The sequence below is a fragment of the Homalodisca vitripennis genome, chromosome 4 (assembly GCF_021130785.1).
Source record: "Homalodisca vitripennis isolate AUS2020 chromosome 4, UT_GWSS_2.1, whole genome shotgun sequence".
Taxonomy (NCBI): domain Eukaryota; kingdom Metazoa; phylum Arthropoda; class Insecta; order Hemiptera; family Cicadellidae; genus Homalodisca; species Homalodisca vitripennis.
Window position 1 is genome coordinate 203,229,637 of NC_060210.1, and position 14,420 is coordinate 203,244,056.

Consider the following 14,420-nt stretch of genomic DNA (forward strand, 5'->3'; position numbering starts at 1 on the left):
GGTCCTGGCTACAATGGGGGCCACGGGAAACGTGAGGCTCTCCACGCAATGGCAGACCTGCTGTTCACTGCCAGGACAAGGTTTCCGCAAGCTAAGGTTGTCCTCAACAGTGTTTTAATCAGACGTGATCTCACATACAAAGCACTGTTTGCCTTCAACGAACAGTTAGAGTTGATGTGTCTCAACTTCAATGTTGAGTTTGTTGAGGCAAACTGTTGTGTAGGCAGGAGGGACCTTGCTCGCGATGGGATACACCTCAACAGGAGAGGTGTGTCGCGTCTGGGTTCCTTGTTTTAAGATGTAACAGCGGAACTCTTACTGAGCAGCACTGGCCAGGCTGCAGCCAATGTTAACCTCAGCTACATTCCAGGGAATGAGATTGCAGTGAATAGTGATCCTGCTGTGAGTGACGCCATCCATGAATCACAAAACTCGGGAAACTAGCTGTGGAGGGGGGTATAGGTAGTTTGAAAATAGCTCACTTAAACATGCGATCTCTAAACACTGGGTTCTTTGAAATGTGTACGCTAGTAAATGACTTTGGCTTTGACATCTTTGGAGTAACAGAAACATGGCTGCACTCTGGTACCCCCTCAGACACTTACATAATACCAGGGTACACAATGATTAGATCTGACCGTTCACAGCCCGGCTCAGAGGGTGGTGGTGTTTGCTGTGTATATCAAGGATGGCGTGGTATACGAACAGCACTACCTTGCGGAACATTGTTGACCCTGGTATTGATTACGTCCTCTTTAGTTGTAAGACAAAAGGGGATGAAATTGGGGATATGTTTTGCTTATAGGCCCCCTCGCCTTAGATACACTTGTCTCACCTCTCTATTGCGCTCGCTGTTTATTGATTTAGCGATTGAAGTCAGAATGTCTGTATTTATGGGTGATATGAACATTGATTTGTTATCCAAAGAAAGGAATGACGCCCAGTATTTACGTCGGCTCTTACATGAACTTAATGCAGTGCAATTAGTGAATGAGCCTACTAGAGTAACATCTACTTCAGTAACGTTGATTGATCACTTAATTGTGGATAAGTCTACCAGTACGAAAATCGAGAGGGTTGGTGTTCTTGATGCGGCTAGCCTGAAAAGACCACAGGGGAATTGTTATAACTGATCATAAATTGGTCTACTGTACCTTGAAGTTTTTAAGAGAGAAAAATGAGCACCACATTATAAGGTATAGAGATTTTTCTAAGTTTGATCAGGAAAAGGCACTTAAAGAAATTGCTGAAATAAACTGGGAGAGTGCCTTACAGATAGACAATGTAGATGACATAGAAAGGTTCCTGACAAACAACATTATGAATGTATTTGACCAAAATGCACCTGTGGTATGTAAAAAGGTCAGTAAGAAAAAAGCCCCTTGGCGAAATGAAATTATAAAGCGTATGACAAGAACAAAGAACAAGATGAGGAAAACGTACTGGAAAACTAGGCTAAACTCAGACTGGGATAATTACAAGGACATAAGAAAACAGGTTAAATGTGTTGGTCTGGCGAACAAAAAAGGATTACTTTTTCTGAGAAGCTGGCTTCATCAGATAACCCTAGAGACTTCTGGTCTTGCGTTAAGCAAAGTGGAATAGCAGGCCAAAATTCCAATAAGAACTTCCCCTCCGGTCTTAAGCCCAATGACATGAATAAGTTCTTTTCTGAAATGGGTTCTGGAAATAACATCGACGATAGACTACTTGATTTACTGAACAAAACCCGTCTATCTAACACAAGACAGAATTTTAGTTTCAGACCAGTTACTGAGGAGGAAGTGAAGGAAGTTATGAATGAAGTGAAATCACGTGCAGTGGGACATGATGATATATCAATAATGATGATAAAGACCGTCAGTCCGTATGCTATAGGGGCAATCACCCATTTGGTGAATACATCGCTGGCAAATGGGCTGTTTCCAAGCAGATGGAAAACAAGCATTATGCTCCCACTTCCAAAAGTAGCTTCTCCTGCCACTGCCCAGCATTTCAGACCGATCTCTATTCTGCCAGCAATGTCAAAACTACTAGAAAAAACAGTAATCCGACAAAATAAGCAAGTTTGAGAATGACACCAAAATACTACCTGCACTCCAGTCTGGTTTTCGACAAAACTATAGCACATGCACTGCACTTGTTAACCTATTCAGTGACGTAATTGATGCAAGAGATTACGGTAAAAGTAGTACAATTGTGCTTATTGACTACTCTCAAGCATTTGACTCGATCTCTCACGAACTTATGGCAGCGAAGCTTCATTATTATGGGTTTGATGACTTGGCTATAGATTGGATGAAGTCATTTCTCACAGGAAGAAAGCAAGTCACAAGAATTGGGAGTGAGACTTCGGATCCGCTCATTAAAGAGCGAGGTGTGCCTCAAGGTAGCTGTTTGGGGCCCATCTTGTTCAATTTTTATACAGCTGACCTCCCCAATTATCTTCAACACTGTAAAGTCCATCTATACGCAGATGACTGTCAGCTGCATCTGTCCTTACAAGCAGAGTTTGATGGAAGAAGCTGTTAACAATATAAATTATGACCTGCACAACATATGTGCATGGGCTGAAAACAACGGCCTGAAAATTAATTCAAAAAAGTGCAGTGTCCTACATACAGCTTTCTCAGCACGTTGTTACAACGGCTACATGGTAGTGGGTTGTGTGTGGATGCTCGGAGATGAGGAGTTACCAGTATGTGACAAGATAACTACTCTCGGGGTCGTGTTAGACAACAATCTGACATTTTCTGACCATGTCACATTTTACTTGTCAAACGAGCACTGGACAGACTTAGGGGACTTTACAGGTTCAGAAGTTTTCCTCCCAGAGTCCGCCAAACTTAAGCTCATACAGTCACTTAATCCTGTCTGTTTTCTATTATTGCTATCCTGCATACGGAAATAGTATCTCCAAGGGGGACTGCGGTTAGGATCCAAAAAATGCAAAACACAGCCATTAGGTTTGTGTTTAGTTTTGAAAAAATATGACCATGTGACAGCTTACCGCGAGGCTGCCAAACTTGCCCCAATGGCGACCGTATGCAGGATAATGACGTGCTGTATGGTGCACAAGGCCCTTATACTTGGAGTGCCTGGGTACCTTACTGACCGGCTCCAGTGTCGAGACGAGGTTTCCCTGCGCAGCACTCGCCATGGTGGAGTGCTTCACTTTCCCAAAATTAAGTTAGAATTGGGAAGAACTAGTTTTTCTTATTTTGGGCCAAAGATCTACAATGACCTCCCTGAACCCATTAAAAAGTTATCATGCCCTAGTTTCAAGAAAAGTTTAAAAAAATCTTTAGTATAGGCATTGATGTTGTATATTTATTTGTTATCTTACTTCTTGTATTTACTCTTAGGCCTAGATAAGTTTGTGTCATTTTTTATATTTATTTTAGTGTTTTTTAGACGACAGTAATTCTGAAAAGCAGTATTTGTACTGAGAAGCGCTGGATTAATAAAGGCATTTTTATTTATTTATTTATTATTTATTCACGAAGAACTTACCACATCCGAGAAACCGGTCTAACTGTAATGGTGTACCAACCTGGAACAAATAAAAATTACTGCCGATTAATTGAACACCATGAAGATAATTGAGCACAATATTCAGAGAATACAATTATTGTCAACGCATGGCGGATTAGTTACAAATATGTATGTCATAAATGTGATTATTGAGGAATTACTACTTTGTGCAATAATATGATACAGTGGTAATACTGCATGGCGGATAGTAACAAATATGTGTGTCATAAATGTGATTATTGAGGAATTACTACTTTTGTGCAATAATGTGATACAGTGGTAATACTGCATGGCGGATAGTAACAAATATGTATGTCATAAATGTGATTATTGAGGGAAATACTACTTTGTGGAATAATGTGATACAGTGGTAATTACTGCATGGCGGATAGTAACAAATATGTGTGTCATAAATGTGATTATTGAGGAAATTACTACTTTGTGCAATAATGTGATACAGTGGTAATACTGCATGGCGGAATAGTAACAAATATGTATGTCATAAATGTGATTATTGAGGAAATACTACTTTGTGGAAATAATGTGATACAGTGGTAATACTGCATGCCGGATAGTTACAAATATGTATGCCATAAATGTGATATATTAAGGAATTACTACTTTTGTGCAATGATGTGATACAGTGGTAATACTGCATAGCGGATAGTAAACAAATATGTATGTCCATAAATGTGATTATTGAGGAATTACTATTTTGTGCAATTATGTGATACAGTGGTAATACTGCATGGCGGATAGATGTATGCCATAAATGTAATTAATGAGGAATTACTACTTTGTGCAATAATGTGATACAGTGGTAATACTGCATGGCGAATAGTAAACAAATATGTATGGCATAAATGTGATTATTGAGGAATTACTACATTGTGCAATGATGTGATACAATTGGTAATACTGCATCGCGGATAGTAACAATATGTATGTCATAAATGTGATTATTGAGGAATTACTATTTTGTGCAATAATGTGATACAGTGGTAATACTGCATGGCGGATAGATGTATGTCATAAATGTGATTATTGAGGAATTACTACTTTGTGCAATAATGTGATACAGTGGTAATACTGCATGGCGGATAGTAACAAATATGTATGTCATAAATGTGATTATTGAGGAATTTACTACTTTGTGCAATGATGTGATACAGTGGTAATACTGCATCGCGGATAGTAACAAATATGTATGTCAATAAATGTGATTATTGAGGAATTACTATTTTGTGCAATAATGTGATACAGTGGTAATACTGCATGGCGGAATAGTAACAAATATGTGTGTCATAAATGTGATTATTGAGGAATTACTACTTTGTGCAATAATGTGATACAGTGGTAATACTGCATGGCGGATAGTAACAAATATGTATGTCATAAATGTGATTTATTGAGGAATTACGACTTTGTGCAATGATGTGATACAGTGGTAATACTGCATGGCGGATAGTAACAAATATGTTATGTCATAAATGTGATTATTGAGGAATTACTATTTTGTGCAATGATGTGATACAGTGGTAATACTGCATGGCGGATAGTAACAAATATGTATGTCATAAATGTGATTATTGAGGAATTACTACTTTGTGCAATGATGTGATACAGTGGTAATACTGCATGGCGGATAGTAACAAATATGTATGTCATAAATGTGATTATTGAGGAATTACTATTTTGTGCAATGATGTGATACAGTGGTAATACTGCATGGCGGATAGTAACAAATATGTATGTCATAAATGTGATTATTGAGGAATTACTATTTTGTGCAATGATGTGATACAGTGGTAATACTGCATGGCGGATAGTAACAAATATGGTGTGTCATAAATGTGATTATTGAGGAATTACTACTTTGTGCAATGATGTGATACAGTGGTAATACTGCATCGCGGATAGTAACAAATATGTATGTCATAAAATGTGGATTATTGAGGAATTACTATTTTGTGCAATGATGTGATACAGTGGTAATACTGCATGGCGGATAGTAACAAATATGTGTGTCATAAATGTGATTATGGAGGAATTACTACTTTGGTGCAATGATGTGATACAGTGGTAATACTGCATGGCGGATAGATGTATGCCATAAATGTGATTATTGAGGAATTACTACTTTGTGCTATGATGTGATACAGTAGTAATACTGCATGGCGGATAGTAACAAATATGTGTGTCCATAAATGTGATTATTGAGGAATTACTACTTTGTGCAATAATGTGATACAGTGGTAATACTGCATCGCGGATAGTAACAAATATGTGTGTCATAAACGTGATTATTGAGGAATTACTACATTGTGCAATGATGTGATACAGTAGTAATACTGCATTGCGGATAGTAAACAAATATGTATGTCATAAATGTGATTATTGAGGAATTACTATTTTGTGCAATGATGTGATACAGTGGTAATACTGCATGGCGGATAGATGTATGCCATAAATGGTGATTATTGAGGAATTACTACTTTGTGCAATAATGTGATACAGTGGTAATACTGCATGGCGATAGTAACAAATATGTATGTCATAAATGTGATTATTGAGGAAATTACTATTTTGTGCAATGATGTGATACAGTGGTAATACTGCATGGCGGATAGTAACAAATATGTATGTCATAAATGTGATTATTGAGGAATTACTACTTTGTGCAATGATGTGATACAGTGGTAATACTGCATGGCGGATAGATGTATGTCATAAATGTGATTATTGAGGAATTACTACTTTGTGCAATAATGTGATACAGTGGTAATACTGCAATGGCGGATAGATGTATGCCCATATAATGTGATTAATAAAGAATTACTACTTTGTGCAATAATGTGATACAGTGGTAATACTGCATGGCGAATCTAGTAAACAATATGATGTCCCCCCCCCACCCCCCCCCCCCCCCACCCCCCCCCCCCCCCACCCCCCCCCCCCCCCACCCCCCCCCCCCCCCACCCCCCCCCCCCCCCACCCCCCCCCAAGTGTGACGCTTGTAGTGTGATCCTTTGCAGTGTGATCCTTGTAGTGTGATCCTTGTAGTGTGATCCTTGTAGTGTGATCCTTGTAGTGTGACACTTGTAGTGTGATGCTTGTAGTGTGATCCTTTTAGTGTGACACTTGTAGTGTGATGCTTGTAGTGTGAAACTTGTAGTGTGTCACTTGTAGTGTGATGCTTGTAGTGTGACACTTGTAGTGTGATGCTTTGTAGTGTGATCCTTGTAGTGTGACACTTGTAAGTGTGATGCTTGTAGTGTGACACTTGTAGTGTGACACTTGTAGTGTGACACTTGTAGTGTGACGCTTGTAGTGTCATCCTTGCAGTGTGATCCTTGTAGTGTGACCCTTGTAGTGTGACACTTGTAGTGTGATGCTTGTAGTGTGACGCTTGTAGTGTGAACACTTGTAGTGTGATGCTTGTAGTGTGATCGTTGCAGTGTGATCCTTTGTAGTGTGACCACTTGTAGTGTGACGCTTGTAGTGTGATCCTTGTAGTGTGCCACTTGGAGTGTGACACTTGTAGTGTGATCCTTGTAGTGTGGATCCTTGTAGTGTGACATTTGTAGTGTGACGCGTGTAGTGTGATCCTTTGCAGTGTGATCCTTGTAGTGTGACGCTTGTAGTGTGATCCTTGTAGTGTGACACTTGTAGTGTGACGCTTGTAGTGTGATCCTTGTAGTGTGACGCTTTTAGTGTGATCCTTGTAGTGTGACACTTGTAGAGTGATCCTTGTAGTGTGACGCTTGTAGTGTGATCCTTGTAGTGTGACCACTTTTAGTGTGACCCTTGTAGTGTGACACTTGTAGTTTGTAACGCTTGTAGTGTGACACTTGTAGTGTGATCCTTGTAGTGTGACACTTGTAGTGTGACGCTTGTAGTGTGACGCTTTGTAGTGTGATGCTTGTAGTGTGACACTTGTAAGTGTGACGCTTGTAGTGTGATAGTGTGATGCTTGTAGTGTGACACTTGTATGTGTGTAGTGTGAATGCTTGTAGTGTGATCCTTGTAGTAGTGTGACACTTGTAGTGTGATGCTTGTAGTGTGATCCTTGTAGTTCACAGTTCACAGTTCACAGTTCACAAAAATCTTTATTTATCAGAAAAGTTTACAAAAAAAATACAATTCCATGTGCTACACAAAGCACGTGTGGAAAGGAAAACAAGTTTATTTTTTAATATATATTGGCATTATATATATACATTTTACATACAGTTGGCAAAGTACATTTAAAGCCTATTCAGTCTCTTTGGCAGAAGGTGAACTTAAATTTAAATAATTTGCATGTTTCAACGTTTTTAGATATTATAAGTATATAAACTATTTACACAAATCAAACAAAACCAAATAATAGTAAAAACTTAACAAACATAAGGACTAATTAGGCAGATTATATACACATATTCACATATACATACATATATATATATACATATATATACACATACATACCCATAAATATTATATACATATACACACATATCAGTAGTACATGATTAAATACAAAAATTAATCAACTGTTTACCAATATATTAAGTTATTTAACAATAATTCCAACAATAACAGGATTTAATATAAAATATATATACATACACATACATAACAATAACAAATGCAGCAATATAGATCTAACAAACAATTTCAACAATAACAGCTTAACAACAGACATTGATAACAAACTTAAAACATAACAATTTTTAAACTATGAGATAAAACTATATTTAATGTGACACAACAATAAAAATAAAATTATTAAGAATTTAGGTTTTTGACATATTCTCTACTTTTCATCTTAAATTTGGTTTGGATTCATACAATAGACTGTCACCATAGTTCATTATGAATGCATTGAAATGTTTAATGGCTGTATAAGTGAATTGCTTTCTTGCCAACTCCTTGGTGTAGTTTGGCATTGAAATGTGCTTTACTTGCGATGATCTTGTATTAACTACATTTTTTTTAATGTCGAAACTGTCTAAGAATTTATAGATGTAATTTAAACAATGATAAACATAAAGTTGATTAAAAGTTAAAATGTTGTTCTTCCTTAAATAAATGTGAAATTCTATCATATTTCTTTAAATTATAAATATTTCTCACAGCAAATCTTTGTGAATTTTTTATTGGTATTAAAATAGACTCGTAGGTACCCTCCATAGTGGATTATTCCATACTGCAAAGTGCCTTCAAACCAAGAGGTATATAGTTGTCTTAGCAGATTGGGTTTCAAAAAACCTCTCATATGATATATAGCATAATTAATTTTTCTTAGTTTAGTGCTTAATGTGTTTATAAAGACATTCCATTTTAGATCTCTATCAATAGTTAGACCTAAGTATTTTTACATTATCCACTATTTCTATTACATCACAGTTGCAACCATAGATACATTGGTGTTTATGACAATAAAACTTATTTTCTTTTTGCAGAGATTCACAAGATATATTTCTATCAAAAAAGAGTATACATTTTTTGATTTACTAACATTTATTAGGAGCTTATTGTTTGACAACCATTGCGAAAGCTTTTCAAGATCACTTGATATTAGATGTCTTAACCTACTTTTATTGTATGCAGAGCATACCACTGCAGTGTCATCTGCATAAGCAAAAATCTTTGAGTTTAATTTAATTTTCAGCAGCTCATTTATGAATATATTAAACATTATTGGTCCTAGAACACCGCCCTGAGCCACTCCGTGCCTCAACTCTAATGTATTGCTAACATATTTGTTCACTTTTTACAAGTTGCTTTCTTTTCCTGCAAAAAGAATTTAACCAAGCCAATGCATTTCCAGCTATACCATAGGTTTCAAATCTTTTCATGAGTATGTCTATCTCGACCAGGTCAAAAGCTTCTGAAAATCAAGGTAGACAGCTGCAGTGAATTTATTCCTGTCAACAGATTTCTGCTATGCACTTGAATGTGGTTTTGTTATGGCCAAGTCAGTCCCCTTATTTGGAAGAAATCCAAACTGATATGGGGAAAATATAGACCTAGACACCAAGTAATCCAAAAGCTGATTCTTAATTAAGGTTTCAAATATTTTAGCTAGAGTATTAATGAGGGATATAGGGCGATACGATGAAAATTCGGTTTTGCTTCCATGTTTGAAGATTGGTATAAACACAAGCTATCTTAAATGTATCAGGAAAAAAACATTTTGAGCGATGCGGACTTAGAAAAAATGTGATGCAGAATTGGTAAAAAAAATATCAATATTGTTCTTTACTGTTACAATATCAATGCCATCAATACCACAGCTTCTTTTATTTTTCATTTTATTCACAACCTCAAGAACTAAGTTTTGTGTAACAAAAAAATTTTCAAATACAGCCGAACTATTGTGAAAGTTGTTTTCAAATAAATCATAGCCAAATGCATCTTGTTTTAGCTTTGATGTTACATTAACAAAATAATCATTTAAAACAATTAGCAACAAAAACCTCATTGCCTGCCACCTCTACATCTTTACCATTACACTTTATATTAGTAAATTTTATTGTATCTTTTTTTCATTATATTTTTCACAATTTTCCAGTAATATCTAGTGTGTTTCCATAATTATTTTCTATTAGCGATGAGTAATAGTTTAGCTTACATTTTTTTATTCTACTGTTTACTAGTTTGGACATCTCATGATACTGGGATTTTAAATTTATATTCATTTTGTTAGTAATATACAATTTATACAAGTAGTTCTTCCTATTCACTAAGTTAACCATTTCCTCAGTTATCCATGGGTTACGTTTTCTGTTTTACTAGTTAATTTTTTTAAACTGAAAGAAGCATCATAACTATATATTGTACAAATCATAGAAATGCTGTAAACTTACATTGACATCATCATTGACATTGTAGTGTGACACTTTGTAGTGTGATGCTTGTAGTGTGACACTTGTAGTGTGACACTTGTAGTGTGACACTTGTAGTGTGGACGCTTGTAGTGTCATCCTTGCAGTGTGATCCTTGTAGTGTGACCCTTGTAGTGTGACACTTGTAGTGTGATGCTTGTAGTGTGACGCTTGTAGTGTGACCACTTGTAGTGTGATGCTTGTAGTGTGATCCTTGCAGTGTGATCCTTGTAGTGTGACACTTGTAGTGTGACGCTTGTAGTGTGATCCTTGTAGTGTGCCACTTGGAGTGTGACACTTGTAGTGTGATCCTTGTAGTGTGATCCTTGTAGTGTGACATTTGTAGTGTGACGCGTGTAGTGTGATCCTTGCAGTGTGATCCTTGTAGTGTGACGCTTGTAGTGTGATGCTTGTAGTGTGACACTTGTAGTGTGACGCTTGTAGTGTGATGCTTGTAGTGTGACACTTGTAGTGTGACACTTGTAGTGTGATGCTTGTAGTGTGATCCTTGTAGTGTGACGCTTGTAGTGTGATGCTTGTAGTATGATCCTTGTAGTGTGATCCTTGTAGTGTGGACACTTGTAGTGTGACGCTTGTAGTGTGACGCTTGTAGTGTGATGCTTATAGTGTGACACTTGTAGTGTGATGCTTGTAGTGTGATGCTTGTAGTGTGACACTTGTAGTGTGACACTTGTAGTGTGACACTTTGTAGTGTGCGCTTGTAGTGTGATGCTTGTAGTTTGTAACGCTTATAGTGTGACCGCTTGTAGTGTGACGCTTGTTGTGATGCTTGTAGTGTGATCCTTGTAGTGTGACACTTGAAGTGTGACGCTTGAGTGTGACACTTGTAGTGTGATCCTTGTAGTGTGACGCTTGTAGTGTGACGCTTGTAGTGTGATCCTTGTAGTGTGACACTTGTAGTGTGACGCTTGTAGTGTGATCCTTGTAGTGTGACACTTGTAGTGTGACGCTTGTAGTGTGATCCTTGTAGTGCGACGCTTGTAGTTGTAACGCTTTTAGTGTGCCACTTGTAGTGTGACACTTGTAGTGTGACGCTTGTAGTGTGATCCTTGTAGTGTGACACTTGTAGTGTAACGCTTGGTAGTGTGATCCTTGTAGTGTGACACTTGTAGTGTGACGCTTGTAGTGTGACGCTTGTAGTTGTAACGCTTATAGTGTGACGCTTGTAGAGTGACGCTTGTAATGTGATGCTTGTAGTGTGATCCTTGTAGTGTGACACTTGTAGTGTGACGCTTGTAGTGTGATCCTTGTAGTGTGACACTTGTAGTGTGATCCTTGTAGTGTGACGCTTGTAGTGTGATCCTTGTAGTGTGATCCTTGTAGTGTGACACTTGTAGTGTGACCCTTGTAGTGTGACACTTGTAGTTGTAACGCTTGTAGTGTGACGCTTGTAGTGTGATCCTTGTAGTGTGACACTTGTAGTGTGACGCTTGTAGTGTGACACTTGTAGTGTGACGCTTGTAGTTGTAACGCTTGTAGTGTGATGCTTGTAGTGTGACGCTTGTAGTGTGATACTTGTAGTGTGACACTTGCAGAGTGACGGTTGCAGTGTGACGCTTGCAGTATGACGCTTGCAGTGTGACGCTTGCAGTGTGACGCTTGCAGTATGACGCTTGTAGTGTGGCGCTTGTAGTGTGACGCTTGTAGTTGTAAACGCTTGTAGTGTGACACTTGTAGTGTGACGCTTGTAGTGTGACGCTTGTAGTTGTAACGCTTATAGTGTGACGCTTGTAGAGAGTGGACGCTTGTAATGTGATGCTTGTAGTGTGATCCTTGTAGTGTGACACTTGTAGTGTGACGCTTGTAGTGTGATCCTTGTAGTGTGACACTTGTAGTGTGATCCTTGTAGTGTGACGCTTGTAGTGTGATCATTGTACTGTGATCCTTGTAGTGTGACACTTGTAGTGTGACACTTGTAGTTGTAACGCTTGTAGTGTGACGCTTGTAGTGTGATCCTTGTAGTGTGACACTTGTAGTGTGACGCTTGTAGTGTGACACTTGTAGTGTGACGCTTGCAGTTGTAACGCTTGTAGTGTGATGCTTGTAGTGTGACGCTTTTAGTGTGATACTTGTAGTGTGACACTTGCAGAGTGACGGTTGCAGTGTGACGCTTGCAGTATGACGCTTGCAGTATGACGCTTGCAGTGTGACGCTTGCAGTATGACGCTTGTAGTGTGGCGCTTGTAGTGTGACACTTGTAGTGTGACGCTTGTAGTTGTAACGCTTGTAGTGTGATGCTTGTAGTGTGACGCTTGTAGTGTGATACTTGTAGTGTGACACTTGCAGAGTGACGGTTGCAGTGTGACGCTTGCAGTATGACGCTTGTAGTGTGACACTTGTAGTGTGACGCTTGTAGTTGTAACGCTTGTAGTGTGACACTTGTAGTGTGACGCTTGTAGTGTGACGCTTGTAGTTGTAACGCTTATAGTGTGACGCTTGTAGAGTGACGCTTGTAATGTGATGCTTGTAGTGTGATCCTTGTAGTGTGACACTTGTAGTGTGACGCTTGTAGTGTGATCCTTGTAGTGTGACACTTGTAGTGTGATCCTTGTAGTGTGACGCTTGTAGTGTGATCCTTGTAGTGTGATCCTTGTAGTGTGACACTTGTAGTGTGACCCTTGTAGTGTGACACTTGTAGTTGTAACGCTTGTAGTGTGACGCTTGTAGTGTGATCCTTGTAGTGTGACACTTGTAGTGTGACGCTTGTAGTGTGACACTTGTAGTGTGACGCTTGTAGTTGTAACGCTTGTAGTGTGATGCTTGTAGTGTGACGCTTGTAGTGTGATACTTGTAGTGTGACACTTGCAGAGTGACGGTTGCAGTGTGACGCTTGCAGTATGACGCTTGCAGTGTGACGCTTGCAGTGTGACGCTTGCAGTATGACGCTTGTAGTGTGGCGCTTGTAGTGTGACACTTGTAGTGTGACGCTTGTAGTTGTAACGCTTGTAGTGTGATGCTTGTAGTGTGACGCTTGTAGTGTGATACTTGTAGTGTGACACTTGCAGAGTGACGGTTGCAGTGTGACGCTTGCAGTATGACGCTTGCAGTGTGACGCTTGCAGTATGACGCTTGTAGTGTGACACTTGTAGTGTGACGCTTGTAGTTGTAACGCTTGTAGTGTGATGCTTGTAGTGTGACGCTTGTAGTGTGATACTTGTAGTGTGACACTTGCAGAGTGACGGTTGCAGTGTGACGCTTGCAGTATGACGCTTGTAGTGTGACGCTTGTAGTGTGATACTTGTAGTGTGACACTTGCAGAGTGACGGTTGCAGTGTGACGCTTGCAGTGTGACGCTTGCAGTATGACGCTTGTAGTGTGGCGCTTGTAGTGTGACACTTGTAGTGTGACGCTTGTAGTTGTAACGCTTGTAGTGTGATGCTTGTAGTGTGTCGCTTGTAGTGTGATACTTGTAGTGTGACACTTGCAGAGTGACGGTTGCAGTGCAGTGTGACGCTTGCAGTATGACGCTTGCGGTGTGACGCTTGCAGTGTGACGCTTGCAGTATGACGCTTGTAGTGTGGCGCTTGTAGTGTGATGCTTGTAGTGTGATGGTTTACTCATATTTACTAATACAGCTGAAGGTATCCTGTATTGCACCTTTAGTGTACAATCTTACATCCGATGGGAGTTTATAGAAGAATATCGAACTGCCATAGCATCATGTTGTGTTTACATTTAAGAACTTAATGATTTTTAAGGTTAGCTCCAGTTCACCTTCCTCTTACGTGCAGCATCTGAGATCTAGTGCTGTTGCAGACATGACTCCCATGTCACTTCTATGTTGAGAAAGGGAGCAACAATCTGCGCCATGCCGCTAGTGACAATTGAGCAATATATATACTAATTTCCTTCAAATACTGAATAATAAAGCAATAAACTAGTTATTTTAGTTAAAACTAAAAAATTGGCAATTGTTATATGGATTGTAGAAATGTAATATTGTATATCTTTATAACAAATGTTTGAAGCTTTAGATCTTGTAGTTATAACGGC

The 14,420-nt window shown here is 38.7% G+C and overlaps 1 protein-coding gene across 1 annotated transcript; it reads right to left on the reverse strand.

Moving 5' to 3' along the window:
* Positions 1 to 1,037: 1,037 nt before the first annotated feature.
* LOC124361378 (mucin-3A-like) lies at positions 1,038 to 13,988 on the reverse strand. Its single transcript, XM_046815426.1, has 5 exons — positions 11,771 to 13,988; positions 10,422 to 11,729; positions 6,547 to 7,602; positions 3,011 to 3,174; positions 1,038 to 1,100 (listed from the first exon to the last, which is right to left on the reverse strand). The coding sequence occupies exons 1-5, from the start codon at positions 13,986 to 13,988 to the stop codon at positions 1,038 to 1,040; spliced, it is 4,809 nt and encodes a 1,602-aa protein (XP_046671382.1).
* Between the last annotated feature and the right edge of the window lie 432 nt (positions 13,989 to 14,420).

Bases quoted from the DNA above. Each gene is read 5' to 3' on its own strand.
- LOC124361378 (XM_046815426.1), bottom strand. From the start codon at position 13,988: ATGAGTAAACCATCACACTACAAGCATCACACTACAAGCGCCACACTA. The intron at 3,175-6,546 runs GTCACACTTGGG...ATTTTGGGAAAG, and splicing joins CAAAGGATCACACTACAAGC to TGAAGCACTCCACCATGGCG. The intron at 1,101-3,010 runs GTAAGCTGTCAC...TGGTCTTTTCAG, and splicing joins GCAAGTTTGGCAGCCTCGCG to GCTAGCCGCATCAAGAACAC.